This window comes from Ambystoma mexicanum, chromosome 13 (genome assembly GCF_040938575.1).
Source record: "Ambystoma mexicanum isolate Mex_15411 chromosome 13, UKY_AmexF1_1, whole genome shotgun sequence".
NCBI lineage: Eukaryota > Metazoa > Chordata > Amphibia > Caudata > Ambystomatidae > Ambystoma > Ambystoma mexicanum.
Window position 1 is genome coordinate 832,897,238 of NC_090938.1, and position 22,165 is coordinate 832,919,402.

At 46.4% G+C, this 22,165-nt stretch overlaps 1 protein-coding gene across 5 annotated transcripts in view; it reads left to right on the forward strand.

Annotated features, from left to right (window-relative positions):
• The window catches only part of ATAT1 (alpha tubulin acetyltransferase 1), a 254,055-nt gene that overhangs the window by 126,318 nt on the left and 105,572 nt on the right, over positions 1–22,165 (forward strand). For all 5 annotated transcript variants that reach the window (XR_011283234.1, XM_069635327.1, XM_069635326.1 and 2 more), the window contains one exon: positions 14,167–14,280. Coding sequence is in view for 4 of the 5 variants with exons in the window: in XM_069635327.1 (XP_069491428.1) it covers positions 14,167–14,280 (114 nt within the window). In the remaining variant the exon portion in view is untranslated. The remainder of the gene's footprint in view (positions 1–14,166; positions 14,281–22,165) is intronic.

The window sequence follows — 22,165 nt, forward strand, 5'->3', positions numbered from 1 at the left end:
GGAATACCGTTGCTCAGTTCTTAGTCAGATTAATCCTACTTACCTCTAGTTATTCGATCCGTACTCGATGGCTTCCTCGTCGGAACCGACAACTCCTCGATCCGGCTTCAAAAAATGTCGAGATTGTGGGAAAAAGATGTCGTTGACCGATCCTCACAGAATTTGTCTGTGGTGCTTGGGAGCTGAACACCATTGTTTGGAATGCGAGGACTGTATGTCCATGACAGCTAAGGCCCTGAAGGAGCGTAGGGGGAAGCTGGAGAAAGGTAAGACTTTTAAAGCTTCTTCTTCGTCGACGAAGTCGAGACATTCGTCTCCTCGTCACCATTCGCGCTCTAGGTCTCGGAGTGGGTCTCATCACTCCTCGAGATCGAAGCACTCGAAGAGGAGACGTCGAAGATCCCCTTCTCCATCTTCCTCTTCCTCTGTTTCGCCAAAAAGAATCCCTTGCCCCACGAAACATAGTTCCCGGGCTGAATGGGAGGAATTCCGAAAGAATATGATGAGCGTCTTCGAGAAAGCGGCCTCGACCCCCTCGAAGACTGCCGAGAGCGATGCTCTGGTCGAAAGACCCGAAGGTCAAAAACACCGCGAGTCGCAGTACCCGGCGAAAGAAACCTCTCGAGCGCGTTTCGAACCCTCGAGCAGGACTATGACCTCCAAACCTTCCTCGAAGGTTCCGTCGACGCCGTCGACGAAGGTCCCGTCGAGGTCGATGTCTTCGACGCCGTTGTCGAGGGGACCTTCGACACACTGGTCTGTCGACTCGACGTCGACGCCAAGAAAAGTCACGGTTACCACACATCCAGTGACTATCCCCAGGCCCTCGACGTCGATGGCTTCGATATTGTCGAGTAGAATTCCAATTCTGTCGAGGTCCTCGAGGCCTCCACCTCTGTTTTCGACGCCACGCTCGAAGCCTTCGGCGTCGACGACATCGACGCTTTCGAGGCCAATAATGACAAGTTCGGCACCCTCTGCCTTGGAAATGGGATTTACTCCCTTTATGAGTTCAGAACAATTGAGAACTATATCCTCAATTTTAGAAGAGGGTGATTTGTCTGAACAAGACACATTTGAGTTACAGGGACCTGTAACCCCAGTTAGAGAGGAATTTTCCTCTGAAGAGCGCAGATTAAAGGATCTTCATGATTCTTTACATGAGGCAAGTGGGTTAGACACTTCCCCTGAGGTGGAGTTTGCTAAGCCAGACACGGGGGAGCATGCTGAAACCCCCTACAGAGCCTTAATGGCCAGGATTACAGAGTTCATGGGGTGGTCTGCACCTTCACAATCTTTCCAACAAGATGACCTCACGGATATTCTTGACAAAGGCCCACAAGAGGATCCTGTGGTGCCCTTTCATAAAGCTCTTCAGAGAAAGATCATGACAAACTGGGAAACCCCAGATGTAATACCAGCAGTAAATAAAAAACTGTCTAAAAAGTACAGGGTATCTTCCACAGACCCAGAGTTTTTGTCTAAACACCCATCCCCAGAAAGTCTGGTGGTACAAGCAGCATCCTCTACCGATGTCAAGACGGCTTATCCTACAGTCCCACAGGACAGGGACGATAAAAAATATGAAGCTATGGCAAAGAAAGTCTTTTCAGCATGTAGCATGGCGTTAAAGTCTGTTAATGCTACTTGCACCCTTGCTAGGTTCAGCCATACACTTTGGGAGTGTGCTTCTACAGCGGCTGACTGCATCCCGGAGGGAGAAGAAAGGGATGCGTTCCTGAATATTATACAGGACGGTAAAGACGCTATGTGCGAATCCCTCCAGACGGGCATTGATTCGGCTGACAGTATCAGCAGAGCAATGGCGGCAAGTACATCAACCAGGAGATTCGCTTGGTTGAGAAAGTCGGGTTTTGCCCCAGATGTGCAAGCCAGGCTCTTGAACATGCCATTCGATGGCTCTTCTTTGTTCGGGAAAAAGGCGGATGACAGTTTAGAGAAACTGCAAACTTCAAAAGCTGCAGCAAAATCCCTAGGAGCTGCAATCCGTCAGACTCCTTTTCGTCCCACAGGAACCTCTGCGAGGGGCAAGTCCTTTCGCTTCTACTCCGCATTCGGAAGAGGTAGAGGACGACCGGCTCAAAGGGGTCAAAGAAGAACTACCCGAGGTGGACGGGGTATATATTCTAAAGCCGCAGCAACAGCAGGTGCCTCTTTACCATCGGCATCTGCATCAGCCGCCCCAAAACCACTCGGAGGACTCCCCTCACAGGACACCTGTAGGAGGCAGGTTGACTCGACATCTGACGGTATGGCAGGCTATCACGTCAGATGCTTGGGCATTGGAAACAGTCGCCCAAGGTTACTGCCTGCCTTTCCTACGTATACCTCAGAGTCATCCACCGGGGGATCAGCTCTCAGAAAGCTCCAGATCCGCTCCTCTTGCAGGAAATTTTGGACCTGCTAGAGAAAGGTGCCATAGAACCGGTACCTGTAGCGGAGAGGAACAAGGGCTGGTACTCCCCTTACTTTCTCATTCCGAACAAAGACGGAGGACTGAGACCCATCTTGGACTTGCGAGAATTGAACAAATTCCTCAGAAAAGACAAATTCAAGATGGTCACACTTTCTCAGATCCTCCAGGCCCTTCAGTTCCAGGACTGGTTGGTATCTCTGGACCTTTAGGACGCTTATTTCCATGTGCCTATCCATCTCAAACACAGGAAATACCTGAGGTTCGCAATTGGCAACTCTCACTATCAATTTCGAGTGCTGCCATTTGGGCTGACCTCCGCCCCGAGGGTCTTCACCAAGTTAATGTCGGTAGTGGCTGCAAGTCTAATGAGGGAAGGGATTCACGTCTACCCCTACCTGGACGATTGGCTGATCAGGGCTGTTTCTCCGGAACAAGCTCAGATCCAGCTAAATCACGTGTGCCACTTCCTTCACAGACTGGGCTTCTCCCTCAATTTAAAGAAGTCACAAATGATACCATCGCAGAGACTCCAGTTCATAGGAGCGATCCTGGATACTTCCCTGGGAAAAGCCTCGCCACCAGAGGTGAGGGCTCAAGATATTCTACAGATGGGTACCAAGTTCCAGCATGCCCAACGTCTCCCAGCCTTCGACTTTTTGAGGTTGCTAGGCCTCATGGCATCCTGCATTTTCCTTGTGCCAGAGGCTCGCCTGAGAATGAGATCCCTCCAGTGGGCACTGAGGACTCAGTGGTCACAATTCTCAGGGAGAATGACAGATCTTCTTCAGGTTCCCGGCAGGGTGGCTCGAGACCTTCAGTGGTGGGCCTGTCAGGAGAACATTCTGAAAGGAGAACAGTTTTGGCAACCCTGGCCGGAGATAACAGTAGTCACGGATGCCTCACTCACGGGGTGGGGAGCCCACGCCAACGACTTGACCATCAGCGGTCGTTGGTCTCCATCGGAGTCCAGACTACACATCAACCTGTTAGAGCTGAGAGCCATCAGACTTGCGCTGAAGGCTTTCCTGCCAGCTGTACAAGGGAAGAACGTCCTGATAATGACGGACAACACGGTGGCCATGCATTACCTCAACAAAAGAGGAGGCGTAGGATCACTACCCCTGTGCAGAGAGGCGATGCAGCTCTGGTTTTGGGCAATCCAAGAAGGAATCTCTCTATCGGCAGTTCACCTAGCCGGAGAGAAGAACTTGACAGCGGACGCTCTGAGCAGACAGAACACAGTCTCCCACGAGTGGGAGCTAGCTCAGGAAGTCCTTCAAGAGATCTTCGCCCTTTGGGGAACCCCTCAGGTAGATCTGTTTGCCACCAGCCTAAACAGGAAATGCGACCTGTTCTGCTCAAGGGAATTTCCTCCGAGAGGAGCTCTGGGAGACGCGTTCATAGTGGACTGGGAGTTTCTGCTTCTGTACGCGTTCCCACCGGTCCCTGTCATTCCTCAAATGATCAGGAGGTTGAGAAGATTCCGGCGAACCATGATCCTAATTGTCCTGGATTGGGCCAGGATAACGTGGTACCCGGACGTTCTAGACTTGTCCATCTGCCCTCCAATTCGACTTCTACTCAGAAAGAACCTACTCTCACAGAAGGGAGGTCAGGTTCTCCATCCAGACATCAAAACCCTCAACCTTCACGCTTGGCTTCTGAACGGCTGAGGTACAAGGATTGGGACCTCCCTGATGATGTTATGGAGGTGTTGCTTTCGGCAAGGAGGTCAGCAACAAAGTCTTTATACCGCTGCCGTTGGAACAGATTTTGCAGCTGGTGTAGAGAACAGAATATTGACCCTCTTTCATGTGGTACACCAATGGTTTTGTCCTTCCTACTATATTTGGCAAATTCAGGCCTTCAAATTGGCACCATTTAAGGGCTATCTCGCAGCGCTATCCATCTTTAAGCGTACTGCGGAAGAACCATCCTATTTCAAATTACCCTTGGTAATACAGTTTCTAAAGGGGTTAACCAATGTTTATCCCCCAAGACCATTCCAAGTTCCCCTATGGGATTTAAACCTAGTACTAACTTTCCTGATGGGTACACCTTTCGAACCTCTCCATTCTTGTTCGTTAAAATTCCTTACCCTTAAAACTGTTTTATAATTAGCACTTACATCTGCTAGAAGGGTGAGCGAATTACAAGCTCTTTCTTGTAAACCCCCTCATACAATCTTTCACAAAGACAAAGTTGTCCTGCAAGTGAAGCCTAATTTCCTCCCAAAGGTGGTTTCTGAATTCCATATCACTCAGAAGATTACCCTACCATCTTTCTATCCTCCTCCTCACCCGGGGAAAGAGGAAGAGAGGTTACACAGACTAGACCCTAGGAGGGCTTTAAGTTTTTACATTAGTAGACTAGCCAGGATAAGACAGGCAGACCAGCTGTTTGTAGGTTACACAGGTCACAAGCTGGGGTTGCTAATAACTAAGCAGACCATTTCCAGATGGATCATTCTAGCCATTCTAGAATGTTATAAACTGGCAGGGAAAGAGCCCCCTCAAAACCTTAGGGCTCATTCGACCAGAGGTATTGCAGCTTCATTGGCCCTCAAAAGAGGCGTGCCGGTTAAAGACATATGTGCGGCCGCTACATGGTCGTCTGTCCATACCTTTACACGTTTTTACAATCTGGATTCCTCCTCCAGTCAAGAGACTAGGTTTGGAAGGGCTGTACTGCATTCTATTCATCAATAGAAGACAGCGTGAAGTCAGTACTCCCTCCTCCGAATATAGAATACTGCTATGAGAGCCTATCTAAGATGAGGAATACGTCGGAGGACACAATCCCTTCGAAGAACAAGTTACTTCTTACATTGTAACGTTCTTTCGACGGGATGTTCCTCCGACGTATTCCTCATCGACCCTCCCATCCATCCCCGCAGTTCTACTTCCCTTGTTGTTGCAGCTTACGCTCCTTCAGGGTGATTAGTCTAGTCCAGACAGTAATACTGTGGGCTACAAAACGGAACTGAGCAACGGACGCTGCGCGCGGCCTTTATAGGCAGGATGACGTCGAACGTCGATACGGCGGCTGTCGAGGGACATCGACTCGGAGGACGTCGACGCGCAGCGCCCTCTAGAGAAAAAATTTTCCGAGGCCAGCAGAGCTGGAAGGAGATATCTAAGATGAGGAATACGTTGGAGGAACATCCCGTCGAAAGAACGTTACAAGGTAAGAAGTAACTTGTTCTTCTCTATCGACAACAAATGATTCTTTGGTTCCATTGACTGTGCCTACTTGTATGGCTGATCAAGTAAAATCTTTTATGACATAAGTCGAAAAAAGGGACACTGCTGTTGCTAAATTAAGATCTTATGAAAATAATGGAGTGGCTTCTACTAATCATCGAGATGGGCCTCTAAAGATGATGCCCGATCAACCTGTCACTGCAGCAGTCAGTAATGAGAGTAGTACCTGAAGACGACCACAGTTCTTTCCGGCTGAGAAATTGCTACTAAAGAATTTGAGCATCTTTAAAACCATGGAAGTATGATTACAGAGTATTCTGGCAGTAAAAATCCCAATCACTCGCCAAATGGGCTCATCAAAACTAAGAAGGACGTGGAAAAAAATATCCAAAAGAAAACTCAGACGAGCGATTATCTACGCTGTTTTAGATTAGAAAGAGTAGTGGATAGAGCGTTAAACTTTATTTTGAATAAGCATAACATGTTAATGCTCTTCCATTGTGTCCCTAACTCTCGACAAATCAATACTGAAAATATTTCTGTGATCGAATTTGTACGGGAAGATCGCATCTACGTGCGACTGTAGTAAAACAACTAATATTGGCATCAGCCATGAGCCTTCAAATCTTGCGATTTGATTTAACGACTTTGAACGACTCAGTGGCCGAAGATGCATCACAATACGAACAGTTTCCTCGCAGTAAATCATTTAGATAGGGATTTGTTGACAACTTCCTTCCTTACGAACTCAGTAGAAGTCGTGAACGTGGGGGATTGTGTTGGTAAGTCAAGTCTGAGTGGGCGTCCATGCTTTGCTGAAGAAGGATACGACCACAAACAACCGATGTTGGACCTGGTCTTGACAGTAAAACGACAAGGGAGTGAAGGCCAGGAAATTAAGGTTGAATTAAAAAAACAAAGGCCTTCAGAGCTATTTGTGGAAGAGTCATGGTCATGGCTAACAGAAGCCTTAATGGGTGGCCACAATAATTAGTTGACCCCACCCCACGAAGACCAATAAAACCTTTGCATTAGCCTCTTAGAACATGCAAGTCTTCTCACATTTATTGTCAGAAAGGGAGATGCATAGGAATGCATTTAAATTCTTATGCTTCCAAAGTTCAAAAGCCTTCGATGAATGGTTTGCCACCTTTCTTAATCCAACAGTAGGAGGATGAACATGTAAGGAAGGCAAGGTACCAACAGTAAGACAGACACAGGTGACCACAGTTAAAGGGTGTTTATTGAACTTCAAAAAGGGTTTGAAAAATGCCCATCTGATCCTAAATCTAAAGATGGGAGCAAACTACGACCATCAACTAATAATAAGGCAGTCCTAGTGGTGTCTTGTCAAAATAAAAGGGCCTATACTAATAACCCTATTGCCAATGGTGAGAAACCTAAAGGTGTCTCTCTAGCTAGTCCCTGGGGATCTGTCATCCGTGTGGCCAGGACACAGCCATCGCTGTTGGATCCAGTTACTGGGGGTGGACCAGTGGGAGGATCACATGGATGGGGGGTCCTTGGGAGTGTGAGTGAGACACTGGATGGTGAGACGTGGTATCCCCTTCCCTGTAACACCTTTACCCCATCCTACCAGGTAGGATACTTAGGAACTCAACCCCGCCCCCACAATATAAACACTTTCTCACGGACAGCTTGCCATGAGAGAAAACGGGCTAACACCCGAGCCATATACATGACATGTCCCAATACAAGGGTCAGGAAATTACTGACCATCACACACATACCTGACTTCCATTACACTTCCCCACAGAGATAAAAGGCATAGCACAAGAGCACACTCTGAGCAAGGCAAAACACATGAGGAAGCAGCAGTTCCAAGATGGCAGTTTAACATGAGGAGAAAGACGGCAAAGCAGAAGGGTATCGCAAGGAGGGAAGTGCCCTTGACCTTTTCGACGATGAACTGTTACTTTTTTGAACCCTCAAGAATAGAAAGCATAATACCGGGAAACGAGGCTGAAGAATCCTGCCTGGTGTGTTGGAGGTATCCGGGCTCTCCCACGTCGATAACCAATGCAGTGAGAATCGCTTGCCGCCGTGGTACTGTCCTTGGCTCCTACAACAAGCAGTGCCAGTAAAAACAGCACAGTCGGGGAGACTGATACCAGATCGATCTGTGTTGAAGCTAAGGTTGCAAGCAGCAACATTGTATGGTGAACACTGAAGCAAACAGTGTGTTAAAATGCATGCGATAACCAATGCGTGTGAAGTTGAACAACAAATGAGTGATTGAACTTTGAAAACCAAGATACAATACCTTTGACAGAGTGGTCCGGCACTGCGTGCATGCTCATTCGAACGTCTCTGTAAGGTATACAACAAAAAGTTGTGAAAGGTGAGAGTGGCAAAGAACTGCATCTAAGTGGTCCTGCGACATATCAAGTAAATGGCTAAAAATGGCTAAAAAAGACATAGCCAAATTGGTCTCTATGCATGCAAGAAATATACCTATGAGGGCCATATTAAGTCCACAGTGTGCAGTCGACTACATCCCAATTTTGGCACCTTTCTTAATAAGATATAAATCTGGGTATGCAACTTCATCAAGACATCACCATGTATGTATATGATCAGCAAACATGAGGACAGCCATCCGACAAACTCAATTTTGCTCAATCTTAAACCGAAAAATGGTTATTAAGAGGTTAAGAAACCAATATAAAAACAGGCTTATTTGGCATAAGAGTTCTATGATTTAGCAGGATGCAGAAAAAATGAGAGCCATCCGTAAACACAAATCATGTGAAATTTGGGACCTTATTAAATCTATGGAAAAATGTCAAAGGTTAACACAAATAAATGGTGGGCTAGAGGCAGATTGGATAAAGCACTTTATAAATCTATACGCGGACCCGGAAATGGTAATTAAAATATCGCCTGTGCGGTCTATATCGTATGACCATGAAGATATAGTCAGTCTTATAAAGTAGGCAAGCACCAGGACCGGATGGATTATCAAACATGGTCCTAAAAGTAAATCCGGAGCAATGGGCCACACTGATATGTTTGATATTTGAAAACATAATGACCGTGCGGAATATAGCTACATCATGGAGGACTGCGAATGTGGTACCAATATTCAAGAGTGGCAATCGGGACGATCCGAACAGCTATCACTCTATTGCCCTCTTGGAGGTCCTGGGCGAGATATAGGCCTTGCTCCTGCTAAAGAGATTGAATGTTTGGTCACATAGAGAAGGTCAACAGGATATGTTCCTGACAGGCTTCGTCAGGGAGCTTGGGACAACCACAATGATTTTGTTGCTATCCGGGCTGAAGGACAAACCTTTGAGAACAAACTAAAATCTGATTAGCTTTTGTCGATTTAGCCAACGCTTGATAGCCTCAATAGACAACATCTGTGGTGTAAATAGTTAAACTGGAGATGCCCTAAAGATTTGGTCGACCAACTGAAAGCACGCTAAACGGATACCTTATTGAGAGTGCGATTGAAAGTCAGGGGGTTATTGGCTGAAGAAATACCAACATGTTGGTGGGGAGTTAAACAAGGATGTACCTTCGCCCCTTCGCTTTTGAATCTCTATCTTTCTGATCTGGGTCTCTTTATGGAGGATACTAGATGTTTCCCACCGAAACTTGGAGGAGTAGTGGTGGGTCGCCTACTTTACGCGGATGATCTAGTCCTGTTGGACCACTCTGTAATAGGACTTCAAAGACAGCTGAAAAGACTGTAAAAATATGCTTCAGAAAATGATTTGCAAATTAATGCATATAAAACAAAGATCTTAATTTTTGAAAATGTCAAAGGCAGGCAGAAACGATTATTGAAATGGTGCTTTGGTACATCAATAGAAAGGGTAGACTCCTTTAAGGATCTTGGGATGCGAAGCAGTAGAGTTGAAGTTCATAATGTCTCTACCCTAAAAGGGAAAGCGATAATGGTGGCCAACCAAGAACTAATATTGAAAAGAAATATCCGTTACTCGATGCTGCCAATACTTGAATTCTATGGGTCAAAGGTTGTTGCTACCCTGACCTACGGTTCAGACACTCTACTGTGGTTTCCAAAGAAGCATTGGGCAAACTTGCAGGCCGCCTTCTGGAAGATGATTTTGGGCCTCTCAAGATCTGTGCCGATCCAGGTCATTAGAAGGGAATTGGGGTTAATCTCACTGAAAGTAATGGCAGAGTGGAAATGCATTCACGAGGCTCCTGCTCCAATTCTGGCCTTAATAAAAGCGGAGATTGAAAGTGGAACCGGAAATGCAGTTTTGCGGTGGGAGTCCGCCTGTAAAGATTTGTTGGACTACCTTAGTGTCTCAGCCGATGATTTGCTGATCAATCCAGGTAAGGTTAAATGAAATTTGTGGGAAGCAGACTGGATTTTAACCTGCGCTGAGGCAAATGAGTGCAAATTGTTTCCATATCTATTGAACGAAATAAGAGCTTTGGGGAACATTCCTGAATACTTAGACATTTCCAGACCCTTTTATAGATCTCAGTTTAGGAGGATTAGCTTTAACCTTCATAAAACTAAGGAGGTGCTATCTGTAAGAACCTTGAGTGGCCCCAGGGACCCCTTATGTAGATTCTGTAAAGAAAAAGCATCATTGGAAAACTTCAAAAAAGGTAGCAGGCGCTCCTCTCCAGAAAGAACATGACATGACATAACCTATTCTGAGATGAGAGTTTGCAGCACACGCTTTTTGCTCAATGTACTTTTCACAGATGGGAAATATCCATTTGCATATTGGTCTTTGTCCCGCCCACATGGGCCGTCCAGCACCAAAAGGCTATAGCAATTCCTCTCTGAACAAGAGTATCAACAGCAACCCCATACAAATGTTTCAGCCTTGTTGGGCCTCATCAGTGAGGTGAAGCAGTGCCTCTCTGAGCACAGTGAGCAGGGAGTCCACGTCTGGTTGCCCACAGGTAACTCAGGGTGACCAACCCCAAGTTCCTTGCAAATATTTCAAAAAAGGTAGCAGGTGCTCCTCTCCAGTAAGAACATGACATGATAACCTGTTCTGAGATGAGAGTTTGCAGCACACACGTTTTGCTCACTGTACCTTTCACAGATGGGAAATATCCATTTGCATATCAGTCTTTGTCCCGCCCACAGTCCAGCACCGAAATGCTATGGCAATTCCTCTCTGAACAAGAGGACCAACAGCATCCCCATACACAGGTTTCAGCCTTGTTGGGCCTCATCAGTGAGGTGAAGCCTTAAAACTTTGGAAGGTGCAACCACCTTATCCGCGGAAGAAGTGTGGACGCTGTTGTTGAGGGGAAAATACTTCATTAATTATTGCAGTAGTTACTTTTTTTTCAAATGTATTTGATGAGGATTAATCAGGAATGGCTGCTGCAAAGGTTAATTCTTATATCTTGATTGTGAAAAAATGTATTGTTGATTGGATCATACTAGAATCGGTTGCTAAAGGTTTTAATAAACTATAATTGCACCAAAAATAAAATGTTTCACCCTTAACAAAAAATCAAGAGCAATTGTCTTGGCGCATTTCTTGATCCCAGGCTTTCTCCAACAACCCCCTTCAGCATTTGGACCGCCCTGCATGCCTTTAGCACCTACTGAAGTGTTTCCTCTTTCAGCACCAACAACCATTGGCATCCAGTGGGGTTCCCTGTACAGACAAACAAATGAGTGCTGCACGTGGGCTCCCAATGGACATGTTGCATCTCTGTGGAGCGCCTAAAATTAACAAAATGCTTCAGGCAGTCTGACTGTAGTCCATTCTTTTTAGTACACCCTCAGTTGGGAGGGACAAACGCACTCAACCCTGTACAACTTGAGGGAGTGGATAACGCACCAAGCCAAACCTCTTGTAAAGGAAAGTAGCATGGCAGAGCGACAAGTCTAAACACTCTGGTAGGCGTAGCAGAGTGATACAAAGGTACAATTAGTCCACATGCTATCCTTTGAAGCATACACCACAATTATATACTGAAAATATATAAGTTTATTATGTTACACATACAGATCTGTATTAGTTCAAATACGCACATTAGCGCATAATTAATACACATTGTTAACATCCACATTTTATTTATAAAAACAGTAATCTCTTTTAAGGACTCTCTTCATACCTATACTTTAATGTGGGTCCACTGTCACACAAAATATAGTGACGGGGGAGGGGGCAGGCATTCTACAGTTAAACAATCCCTAGTGCCTGTCCAACAACAGTACATTGTCCAAAAAACACAACCCAGTCTTGCTTTATATATTGTAGGCGAAGATGGATTTTTCATAACCAGCCCTGTGGCAGGGTTCTGAGAGACCACTCTAGTTGATGAACAGGGTTTAGCCAAATTAATTCAAGCTGGTGTAGCAGAGTCGCGAGGTACATGTGTAATTGTGTAATAGTGCAGTGGGAAGAAATGGGAACCAGAGTTTTACCACTCAGAAAAAATAGACCATTTGGGTCCTAAACCAACCCTGATAATGCACAATAATTCTGGCCATCTAGGGCAAGGTCTTTGACTAATACACATGCACGCCTCCCAATCAAAGAGAAGGCTAGAGGGTAGAAAATAATATTCACACACCGCCAAAGACCTGCAAGAAATCAGGATAGATTGTAGAAACAATTACCAGTGCAATTCACTCCCACGAAAAATGAGATGCAGTATTCACTTTTACAGGAGAGAAGAGCACACCCTCAAAAACACATTAAACCCCCCCAGTAAGTACTGAACATCCAGTTCTTGGCTTAGAACTCGGGGAATCCTTTGTAGGTGCAGGGAAAATGTAGGCAGGTAAATAGGCCCAAAGTCATGTTAGAAGCGTCCCAAGATGAGTAGAAAGTTCCAGAGAAGTGAAGCGGGCCACGTCAGGAGGCAAGCTGCGTGTATGAGGAAATTGAAGGTAAGTCTCTGTTCTACCCCACAGGTGCGGATCCTGCTTCAAACAGCCCCAACAGTAAAAGAGGGAACACCAGTGAAGAGAGAGAGTTCGGTTTGAGAACCAGAAGTCCCAGGAGAGGTTGCAATAAAGCAGGAAGACCCCCCAGTGTTATCAATTGAGAAATGCGGTAAACACTTCCTCCCAGGGAATCTCAACCCCAGACCAGAGATACCCATGTAGGTTAATATCTCCTATAATTGACCCCTAAAGAACCCAAAGGTAGTTACGATGTTGATTCCCTGAAATTCGGTTCCTATGAGGTTGAACTACCTGGCAAGTACAGTCCCTCTTTTCTCGGTGTGGCGATCGGGATCCGTTGCCCAGGTGCTTGAATCCTAAACGGACAAAGCTCCTCCCCCACAGTGGAAAAAACAACAAATGAACTTTCCACAATGGAGGCAGAGTCGGAGACAGTAGTGAAAATACTGGCGAGGAAGACTCGGAAAAAGGCAAACGAACCCCTGCAGACAGACACCATTGGCTCAGTGAACATAGGAAGATGACAGCCCAGCAGAAAGGGAAAATGATTGGGGGGTGACCCTGGACCGCCCAAGGAGTAGATGAGGCGTGGTATTTGTGCGCCACTACCCTACTAGGTGATCGCAGCTACTCGCAGGAAGGCGGGAAACCCTGTAGGAAATCTGCATGCAGTTGTGTTAAAAAACCCAGAGACTGTCCCAGCAATGAAGGCTCGACGCAACACGAAGTGGTCCAACAAGAGGAAGCTCTCGCCTAGACGTGTAGCAGTTGCAAACCCCAACTGTGATGTGCCTAAACCACTGCATCCAGCCATTGCAGCCGGATGAGGGCCTAAACCACAGCATCCAGCCAGTGCAGCCAGATGAGGGCCTAAACCACTGCATCCAGCCAGTGCAGCCGGATGAGGGCCTAAACCACTGCATCCAGCCAGTGCAGCCGGATGAGGGCCTAAACCACAGCATCCAGCCAGTGCAGCCAGATGAGGGCCTAAACCACTGCATCCAGCCAGTGCAGCCAAATAAGGGCCTAAACCACTGCATCCACCCAGTGCAGCCAGATGGGGGCCTAAACCACTGCATCGAGCCAGTGCAGCCAGATAAGGGCCTAAACCACTGCGTCCACCCAGTGCAGCCAGATGAGGGCCTACACATGCACAAATGTCAGGAATTCGTGGCAAACTCCACCAATAGGTGAGCAGACCGGCATCTTCCAAAAATATGGCAACACAAAAAGCAGGGATTGGGCAAACCTTAAATACTACTAACAGCCCACCAGTCACAAAAGGAGGATAGAGAAAAAGTCCCTAGGCCACCAAAAGTAGGTCAGAGATCCAGAGAAAAGAGACAGGGAAGCAAAAAGGTTGGGGGGTGGGGAATCCCCACCAATAGGAATTCTGCCTGAACATGCAGGCTGGTTGTTATTGCTTGGGTCTGTCTGATTGTTGTCAGCCTGTTAATGCTTTGTATTGTCCGATTGTTAATGCTCTGGTAGTCTGGTTGTTAAGGCTTTGTATTGTCTCTTTAATGCTTTATATAGTCTGGTTGTTAATGATTGGGACAGAATGGTTGTTGTCCGATTGTTAATGCTTGGACTAGTGTCAGGTTGTTCAATTCTTTGTTTTGTCGTTTCAGGACCGCCATGGAGCTCACAATGAGGAGGAGCCACTCTGTGTCCTCGACTTCTACATCCACGAGTCACTGCAGCGGAATGGCCATGGCAAGGAGCTATTCGAACGCATGCTGCAGGTAACTGCTTCTGACGTGTCCTAGGGTGCTGAGGTGACATTGTATGTCCCAGAGATTGGAAACCCATCCTTAAGGGTGGGGGTTTGAAAGAGGTTATCCTGTCCTTCTATTACTTAAAGCTGCACGTACATCAAGAATCCTCAATATTTCCTTCCACTCTGACAGCAGGTGAGGACTGTGAATCGCTGGTTTGGAATCCTGATCGGTCTATCCAGAGTTGGCATTGCTGTTCTTTCCTTCACCATACATTGGTACCTACCAGCTAAATAGGGCTTCTTAAAGCATGTCCTAGGTTCAAAGGTAGATTTGCTCTGGTAGGTATTTAGAACTTGGTAAAATCCCAATATTAACCAACGGGTTTAACACAAAAGGAACACAGCTGTATCAGGAAGAGGAGATTAAACTGTATGAATTGGATCAGTTATTAAACGCACACTGAGAATTAAACGCCTCTTGGTGCAGACTGAAGGCAGAGTCCGCACAAGTGGCGGTTGCGCACAACCTGCACCCAGTGTTTTAGTATGAACTAAACAATGTTGTATGCAACACAGCTAGCTGGAAAGTCTGCGGTTATGGATAAAAGGAACTGTCAAACTTCAGTAAAAAGGTATAGGGTAGCAGGCGGCAATCCCCGTCCAAGGACGACATTGAAAAGATTGACTCTTCGGTGTAGGAAAGTGGAAGCCCTGCCATTAAAATGCAGGTAATATGATGTAGGGGCTTCGATGCTACCTACTGCGTCACGTTGCAGGGAAGCTGGAGTCACACAGACCCAGGCAGACCTGTTCAGTGATTAGTGCTACTCCGATGAGACTCTAAGTACTGAGGTGAGTAACACAACTGTGTTCGGCGAGTTAAGGGAAGGGAGCACCAGTGCAGTGCCTTCTGGTCCTGGCGCTGGGTCTGGAGCATGCAGGTACAAGCAGTTCTTTGCTGTCAGATTTTAGAATGTAGGAGCAGAGCCGTGGTCTGATTTGCGGTTGGCAATGGAGTGCACCATTTTAAAAGGTTCACTAGGTTTGTTTGCTCTGGCCATGTTCTCTTGCATAAGGTTGGCCTTCACTTTAAAGGCAGGCTTTTTACATAGCGTCATGGACACGTTTGGCAAGTACATCTCATCTTTCCATTTCCTTCAAATGGTTCTTCCATTCGATAATCCTATTTCACAGATTGGTAAGAGGTCTGGAAACTTGAATTGGAAAATGCATGGAAATGTACAACATGACGAGTAGCGTAAGTGTTATGAACAGTGAGAAAAGTCAATTGACATATGTATGAAGCACAAGTTACCTCAGGGGGAAACTCCTGGAAGGTTTGCTGTGAGTTTATTGGAATGGATGTTTTCTTTTACTATTTGATATGAAAGGATCCGAGTTACTAGTGTCTTAGATGCAAGTGGAAGTCCTAACAGTAAGTTCAAGCAGCCTTCTAAAATGATCACTCCACAGAAATGGAGTAACATTTGTTACCTTAAGGTCAGAACACCTGGCAACAAACATATCTGTTCGGTGCTCTTTGGAAATTGAAGCATAAATGACTGGAGAGCTGATATCATTACCTTGTAATAAAGCATTTATTCGAATGGATTGCGTCCTCCCACGTATTCCTCATCTTTGATATACTGATATCCTGCTTGCAGTCTTGGAACTATTTCGACAGCAGAAGGAACTGTGCGGCATTGAGTCTATGTCCCTCTGTGGTTTCCATTCCCTGCGCTCGGACGTGACGTTGATGAAAGTGTAAATAGCACACACCGCCTCCGTTCCGTTTTTACGCCGGCACAGCACACTCTACTTCTACCTCCAAGAGCTGCAGCGTATCCGACCATCCCGCCGGATAGGATTGATAAAAAATACGATGAGCTAGCCAAGAGGGTCTTTTCTGCAGGAAGCATAACGCTGAAGGCAATCTGTGCTTCTCGTGCCTTGGCTAGGTATGCATATACCCTATTGAATATAATTTCCCAGGCAGCAGAAAACCTTCCCGAGGGTGAGTTGAGGGATGGTTTTACTAACATCAATGATGGCGAGGATGCTTCCTGCCTGTCCCTCCAGTCAGGGCTTGACCTACCAGACTGCGTTGGTGGGTGTATGGGCTCTAATGCAGTAATGATAAAATGTGCATGGTTACACATGTCTGGGTTTGCCGCTGATGCCCAATCAAGGCTACTGGGCATGTCCTCTGATGGGTCCAATTTATTTTGGGCCAAGGGCTGATGACTGCTGAGAGAAGCTGCAAGCTTCTAAAGCTGCTGCAAAATCTTTGGGGGCGGCCAGCCGCAGGGCGTTCCTTTCGGTGTTTCTCTGCAGAGGCACAGGCCAAACTACTGTGAGAGGTCAGAACTGTGAGGCGGACAACTTTTTAAAGAGTTTAACTTTTGCTATTTTATTAAAACCTGTTGAATAACCCCAGGCACACTGCGGTACACTCACCTGTCCCTCTACTTACTCAACAACAAAAGAGAAAAATGCTTCAATGGTAACTTTCAATGTAAGAATAACAGCAACTTCAATAGTTTTGCTTGGTATCCAAATGCAGTTTTCAGGGAATGGAACATTCACTCTACACCTGATTCTCATCTCACTCTGTATAACCTCTTCCAGGGCAGCTTCTTTGCTACCTTGCTCTCCCTTCTGCATTAATGGTTAAACAGTAGCTAGGATATAGTCGTTCCTTGTGGCTACCTTGGTTTTGGTAATGTGAGTTTAGATTAAGCACATTGCTCTCAACATAGGAGTAGCACTTCCTGCAACCTTTGAGGTTCTCATTACTCCCCTCTGGCTTTTGGCAATGCTTGGGGTTCTCACTTGCCCAGCTTTAGCCCTCTTTTGGCTTTGGCATTGCTTGATCTCAATTGGCTCTGCTTTAGCCCTCTTTTGGCTTTGGCATTGCTTGATCTCAATTGGCTCTGCTTTAGCCATCTTTTGGCTGTGGCATTGCTAGATCTCAATTGGCTCTGCTTTAGCTCTCTTTTGGCTTTGCTTGCAAGCCTTAGTTCTTAATATTGGTTTCTCACTGGGTTGTCGGGATCTCCATAAACTCACAAAAGGTACATCACGGGTGGTATAGCTCAGTGGCAATGCGCTCGTCTTGGAAGCAAGACAACGCAGAGCAACACAGGTTTGAATCCAGTGTCTGCATTCAGAAACCTCTTCGGTATTAAGAGCGTAATGAAAAGTAATTATAATAATAATCAAAGCTACTTTGTTTCATTAATTGCCACCTCTGTGGCTTTCTAACAGTTCTTTATTCAATAGAAGTGTCTCTATCATGCACACGTGAGCAGCGCGGCTGACCTGGCGCACTCAAGTAGCACCCGAGTGCTCCAGTACCACTTGGAAGTGGAGAACTCACTAGGGAAAGTCACTCTTGCTCGATGCTCGCTGGCTGTTAGCTTCTGTGGCTCTCCTGGACCCGGCAAACAGTTTCTGGTCGTTCACTCTCGCCCCGCACTTCAGAGCTTTCCAAGCTCCTATGAATCTCGTGCACAACTCAGTCGCCGGAGATCTCTCTGCATCTTAACCACATCGTCTTTGTGCTGCACAACCTCTGCAAGGGGTATAAGGAGAGGCACTAACCCTCTAAGGACCCTGAGGGGTCCCGGCATCTTCTCGCTCTGTTAATCCCGCCTCCACCTGCAGATGCGGCCTGCACAGCATATACTGCTTCTTCTGCTTCTCCGACTTCTTCAGCTTCTCTCTAGCCCACACCTGGATGTGCCATTCAAGCCTCCCAGTCGCCCTTAGGTGTAGGCCATTTAGGTTAATTAGCTGGCCACTACAACTTTGTTCTCTGCATCCCTCTTTCTCGCCCCAGTACTGAGGGAATTATAGGACTTGGTTTCTTTCTTAGATTTCAATCTCTTTTCCCAGCAACCTTTAGTCATCCGACTCAATTGTCTGAGCTCCCTGAATTTGAGTGAGATGTTTTTTTTTATTCATACAGGTGTGAAAAACCAGAGGGTGTTTCACAACTTAGTCCCTAGGGATCCTTACTCAGGTGGCATGGGAAAGGCCATTGCTTTTGGATCCCAACCCTGGGGGTGGACAAGCGAGGGAGGATCACCTGGGTAGGGGGAACTCAGGGAGTGGGGGAGAAGCAGCCAATGGCGAGACATGGTTACCCCTTTTTCCACAACCCATCTAACCCCTATCCCTGTTTATTTTATGGGAAAATACAACTCCCATAATTCCTCCCCTCCTTTTTTTTGACAAAGGTACTGCACCAATGAAGATGGGGAATTAGATCAGAAGGATTACTTCCCCCTGACTTGCATTGGCCTTGTCCCTGTAATGAGGCCAGGCAGAGTCGGCACGTAGCTCTAATAATGTACACCTGGCACTTGTTAAGTCCCCCTGATAAAAGGTGGCGAGCACAAGCACACTTTGAGCGAGGCTGGGTACGTGAAGGAACAGCTTTTCCGAGGCTGATGAGAACCAGAATGTGTGAGTAGGAAGGACAACAGACTGATAAACAGTTGAGTGGTTGGAGAATAATTCAGGCAAGATTTCCAGCTTTTGGAAAGACGTGAGAGTTCGAAAAGCAGAGCCGAGCAAGTGAATGGAGGCACGAAACCTTCCAGGTGCCAGGAAACAGCCCGCGACCCTCCCGGGTGAACGGCAGAGTTGGGGAGGAACAGAGGAGGTGCTGGTAGCAGCCTTGAAGTGCGAGGAAAACATGAAAGCAAAACTTTCAGCACAACCGTTGAGTTATCGAGAGCAACAAAAGTCTGGTTGGTGTTAAAGAGAAAGTGACTGTGATTTGAAAGTTGAAGATTATGCCTCTGCCAATAAAACAAAATTAAGAGGACAATTGTTAAAGGAAAAGGAAAGTAGCAGAGTGGTACTGTGAAAGGATGTCACACATTCGAAAGTCTCTGTGAAATGTTATGAATTTTATTTGAAAGATATTGCAAGCGAGATCAAAGGAAAGAAAGTTGAATAAGAGGAACGTGAAATATGTAAATTGGGGAACATGCCAAGAGGGCAAAAGTCGAGCATAAGACCTTTTGAAAAGGGCCAAGAAGGCAAGTAAAAGATAAGAGGCATTGGTGCTGCAAGAAAAGATTTTAAAATTGAAGGAATGTGGAAAGAGAGGTCGAAGTGGTCATGCAGAGTTCTATGTAACTTCCTTGGAGTTTCGAAAGTCTTTGACCGTGAAAGATAACTTGAATAAAACATGGGGAAAGGAACCCCCTCAAACAGACAGGCTCGAGTCCGCAGAGGGAAGCCTGTGCAGAACTGGGAGAAATTCAAAGCATATGAACTAAGTATTGATGGCAAGGTGGGTGAAGCCTAAGGAAGTGATTGAACTACCAAGGGTTGAAAGCCTAAGATTGAACTGTTGAACTCTACCAGTAAGCCAAAGTGTGCAAAACTGATAGAACTGTGCAATCCACCTATCCTTTGTTTATTAAGAGACTCTCTAGACCCTCGTGGGGTTGAACCTGGGGAAGGGAGTTGGTGCTGAAGCCATTCTGACATTTATTTTTGAGACACTATTTTCATTTTGTAATCCCTTAACACATTTGTAATTCTGAGAAGGAGGGCAAGGTTAGGTTTTGTTAGTGTAGGCCTTTTTGTTTTTACTATACTAACGTGAACTATTTTGTTTGTTTTAATGGACGAGATTACTCCCATTCTAGAGATGGAGCAAGATAGGCAGTTTCCAAAACCCTTCGAGTTACATAAAGGTTTTTGAAACTTTCATCCATTGTCAGTGTCTGCTTTTGATACAATGCCTTCCTCACACAGGGCTTCTGATTACTCCCACCCACACTGAGGCGGTTAACTCGTGTAACAGAAGGGTCATGGTGGCAACAAGCCATTATATATTGAGGGAATGGAAACAGGTCTCCTTTAAAAGAAGGCAAATACTGTGTCTCCTCTGGATTCCTCTCACCTGCCTGAGCCTTTTCTCCTCCCAGGTGATCCTCCTGCAGAGCACCACCCCCAAGGTCAGGATCGGGAAGCGTCTGCCTTTCCCTGGCCACCTGGCAGGAGACTTTAGGGAAGGGTTTAGTGAGGGATCCATAGGATTCTTCACCCCAGTAGTTGAACTATATGACTTGATAAGTCATCACTAATAACTACCTACATAATAATAATATTTTGCATTTATATAGTGCTACAAACCCTCAGGTATCTGAGTGCTGCTTATTATGACCTCGGAAGGATGAAAGGCTGAGTTTGGCCCTGCCGGGATTCGAACCTGCGTCGGCGGGCTCTGCACGGATGTCAAAGAGAGCACTCTACTTTCTGTGCTATCTGACCGGCTACAAATACCTTATTGAAGTAAACTTGGTGGGAAACAAGCTCACACGAGAAGGGAGTCATTCTCCTGTGCCTTAGTTCTTTTTGTAGTGGTAGGGTCAGGCTAGATTAGTTTGAACAGTGGACAGATCGTCCTTTTGGACTCACTGACAAACGCCCTGGTTAGTTTTGTTAGATAGGGAAAACCTGTAGTATAGGGAAAGTCTGGAGTTTTCACTTTTATTTTTAATAAAGTACAACGTAAAATAGAAAAATCGGAGTCTGTGGCCTTCCGCTGACCCGCCACACCAGAGCGGACAAAGGAGGTTCACACATGCCCCTAGGGGCTGTGGAGGAAAGACGCCCAAGTGGCCACCTCCTCGCTGTCCTCTGCCATACTCCCATCCCCAGAACCTCTCTGAGCACTTTGTGCACAGGACTCCGGTGGGAGGCAGGTTGACCTAGCAAATGCAAGAATGCATTGCATTACTTCAGATGAATGGGCTCTCGAGACAGTGGCCCAAGGCTACTGTCTCCCATTTCTGAAAAGTCCCCCCAGAGTTGTCCCCCTGAGTGAGCAATCTCTTCGGGAGCTAGATGTGCTCCTTCTACAGAAGATTTTTTCCCTGTAGGAGAAAGGTGCTGTGGAAAAGTGTACCTGTAGTGGAACAATACCCAGGTTGGTACTCCAGCTATTTTCTGGTTCCTAAGAAAGACTGAGGATTGTGACCAATCTTGGATGGACCTGAGATGCTTGAACAAGTTCCTCGGGAAGGATACATTGAAGATGGCCACTCTTTAGCAGATCCTTCAGGCCCTTCAGTTCCAGGATTGGATGGGGTCACTCGATCTTCAGGATGCTTGCTGTCCTGTGCCTGTACATTCCAAGCACAGAAAGTACCTGAGGTTCGCCATTGCCAGTAATCACTATCTGTTTGAGTATTGCCTTTTGGCTGACCTCCTCCCTGGGGGTCTTCACCAAGTTGGTGGCAGTGAATCTAAGGAGGGGAGAAATTTGGATCTTTCCCTACCTAGACGATTGGCTGATCAGAGTCCGTTCTCCTGAACAGGTTCTGTAACATCTCAACAGCACCTGCCACTCTGTCTACAAACGGGGCTTCTCCCCAAACATCAAGAAGACCCAGGCAACGCCTTCCCAAAAGCTTCAATTAATTGGAGCGGTCCTGGACTCTTCCTTGGGGAAAGATTTGCCTCCCAAGTTGACGGCTCAACATATGCTGCAGATGGTTACAAGATTGCAGAACACCCAACCTCTACCGGCATTCGATTTTCTGAGGTTGCTGGGCCTCATGATATCCTGCATGGGCCCTCCGATCCTAGTGGTCACAATTCTCGGGCAGAATGACCTCTTTCAGGTCCCGAGCAAGGTCGCACAGGATCTCCTGTGGTGGGCCATCGAGGAAAATGTGATGATAGCTGGAGATGAAACTAGTCACTGATTCTTTCCCTCATGGGCTGGAGAGCTCACATGAGCGATCTTGTGATCAGTGGTCTTTGGTCCCCATCAGAATCCAGACTATGCAACCATTTAGAGCTGAGGGCGACCAGACTGGCGCTGATGACCTTTTTGCCATCCATAGAGCGGAAGAACGTCCTGATAATGACAGACGACA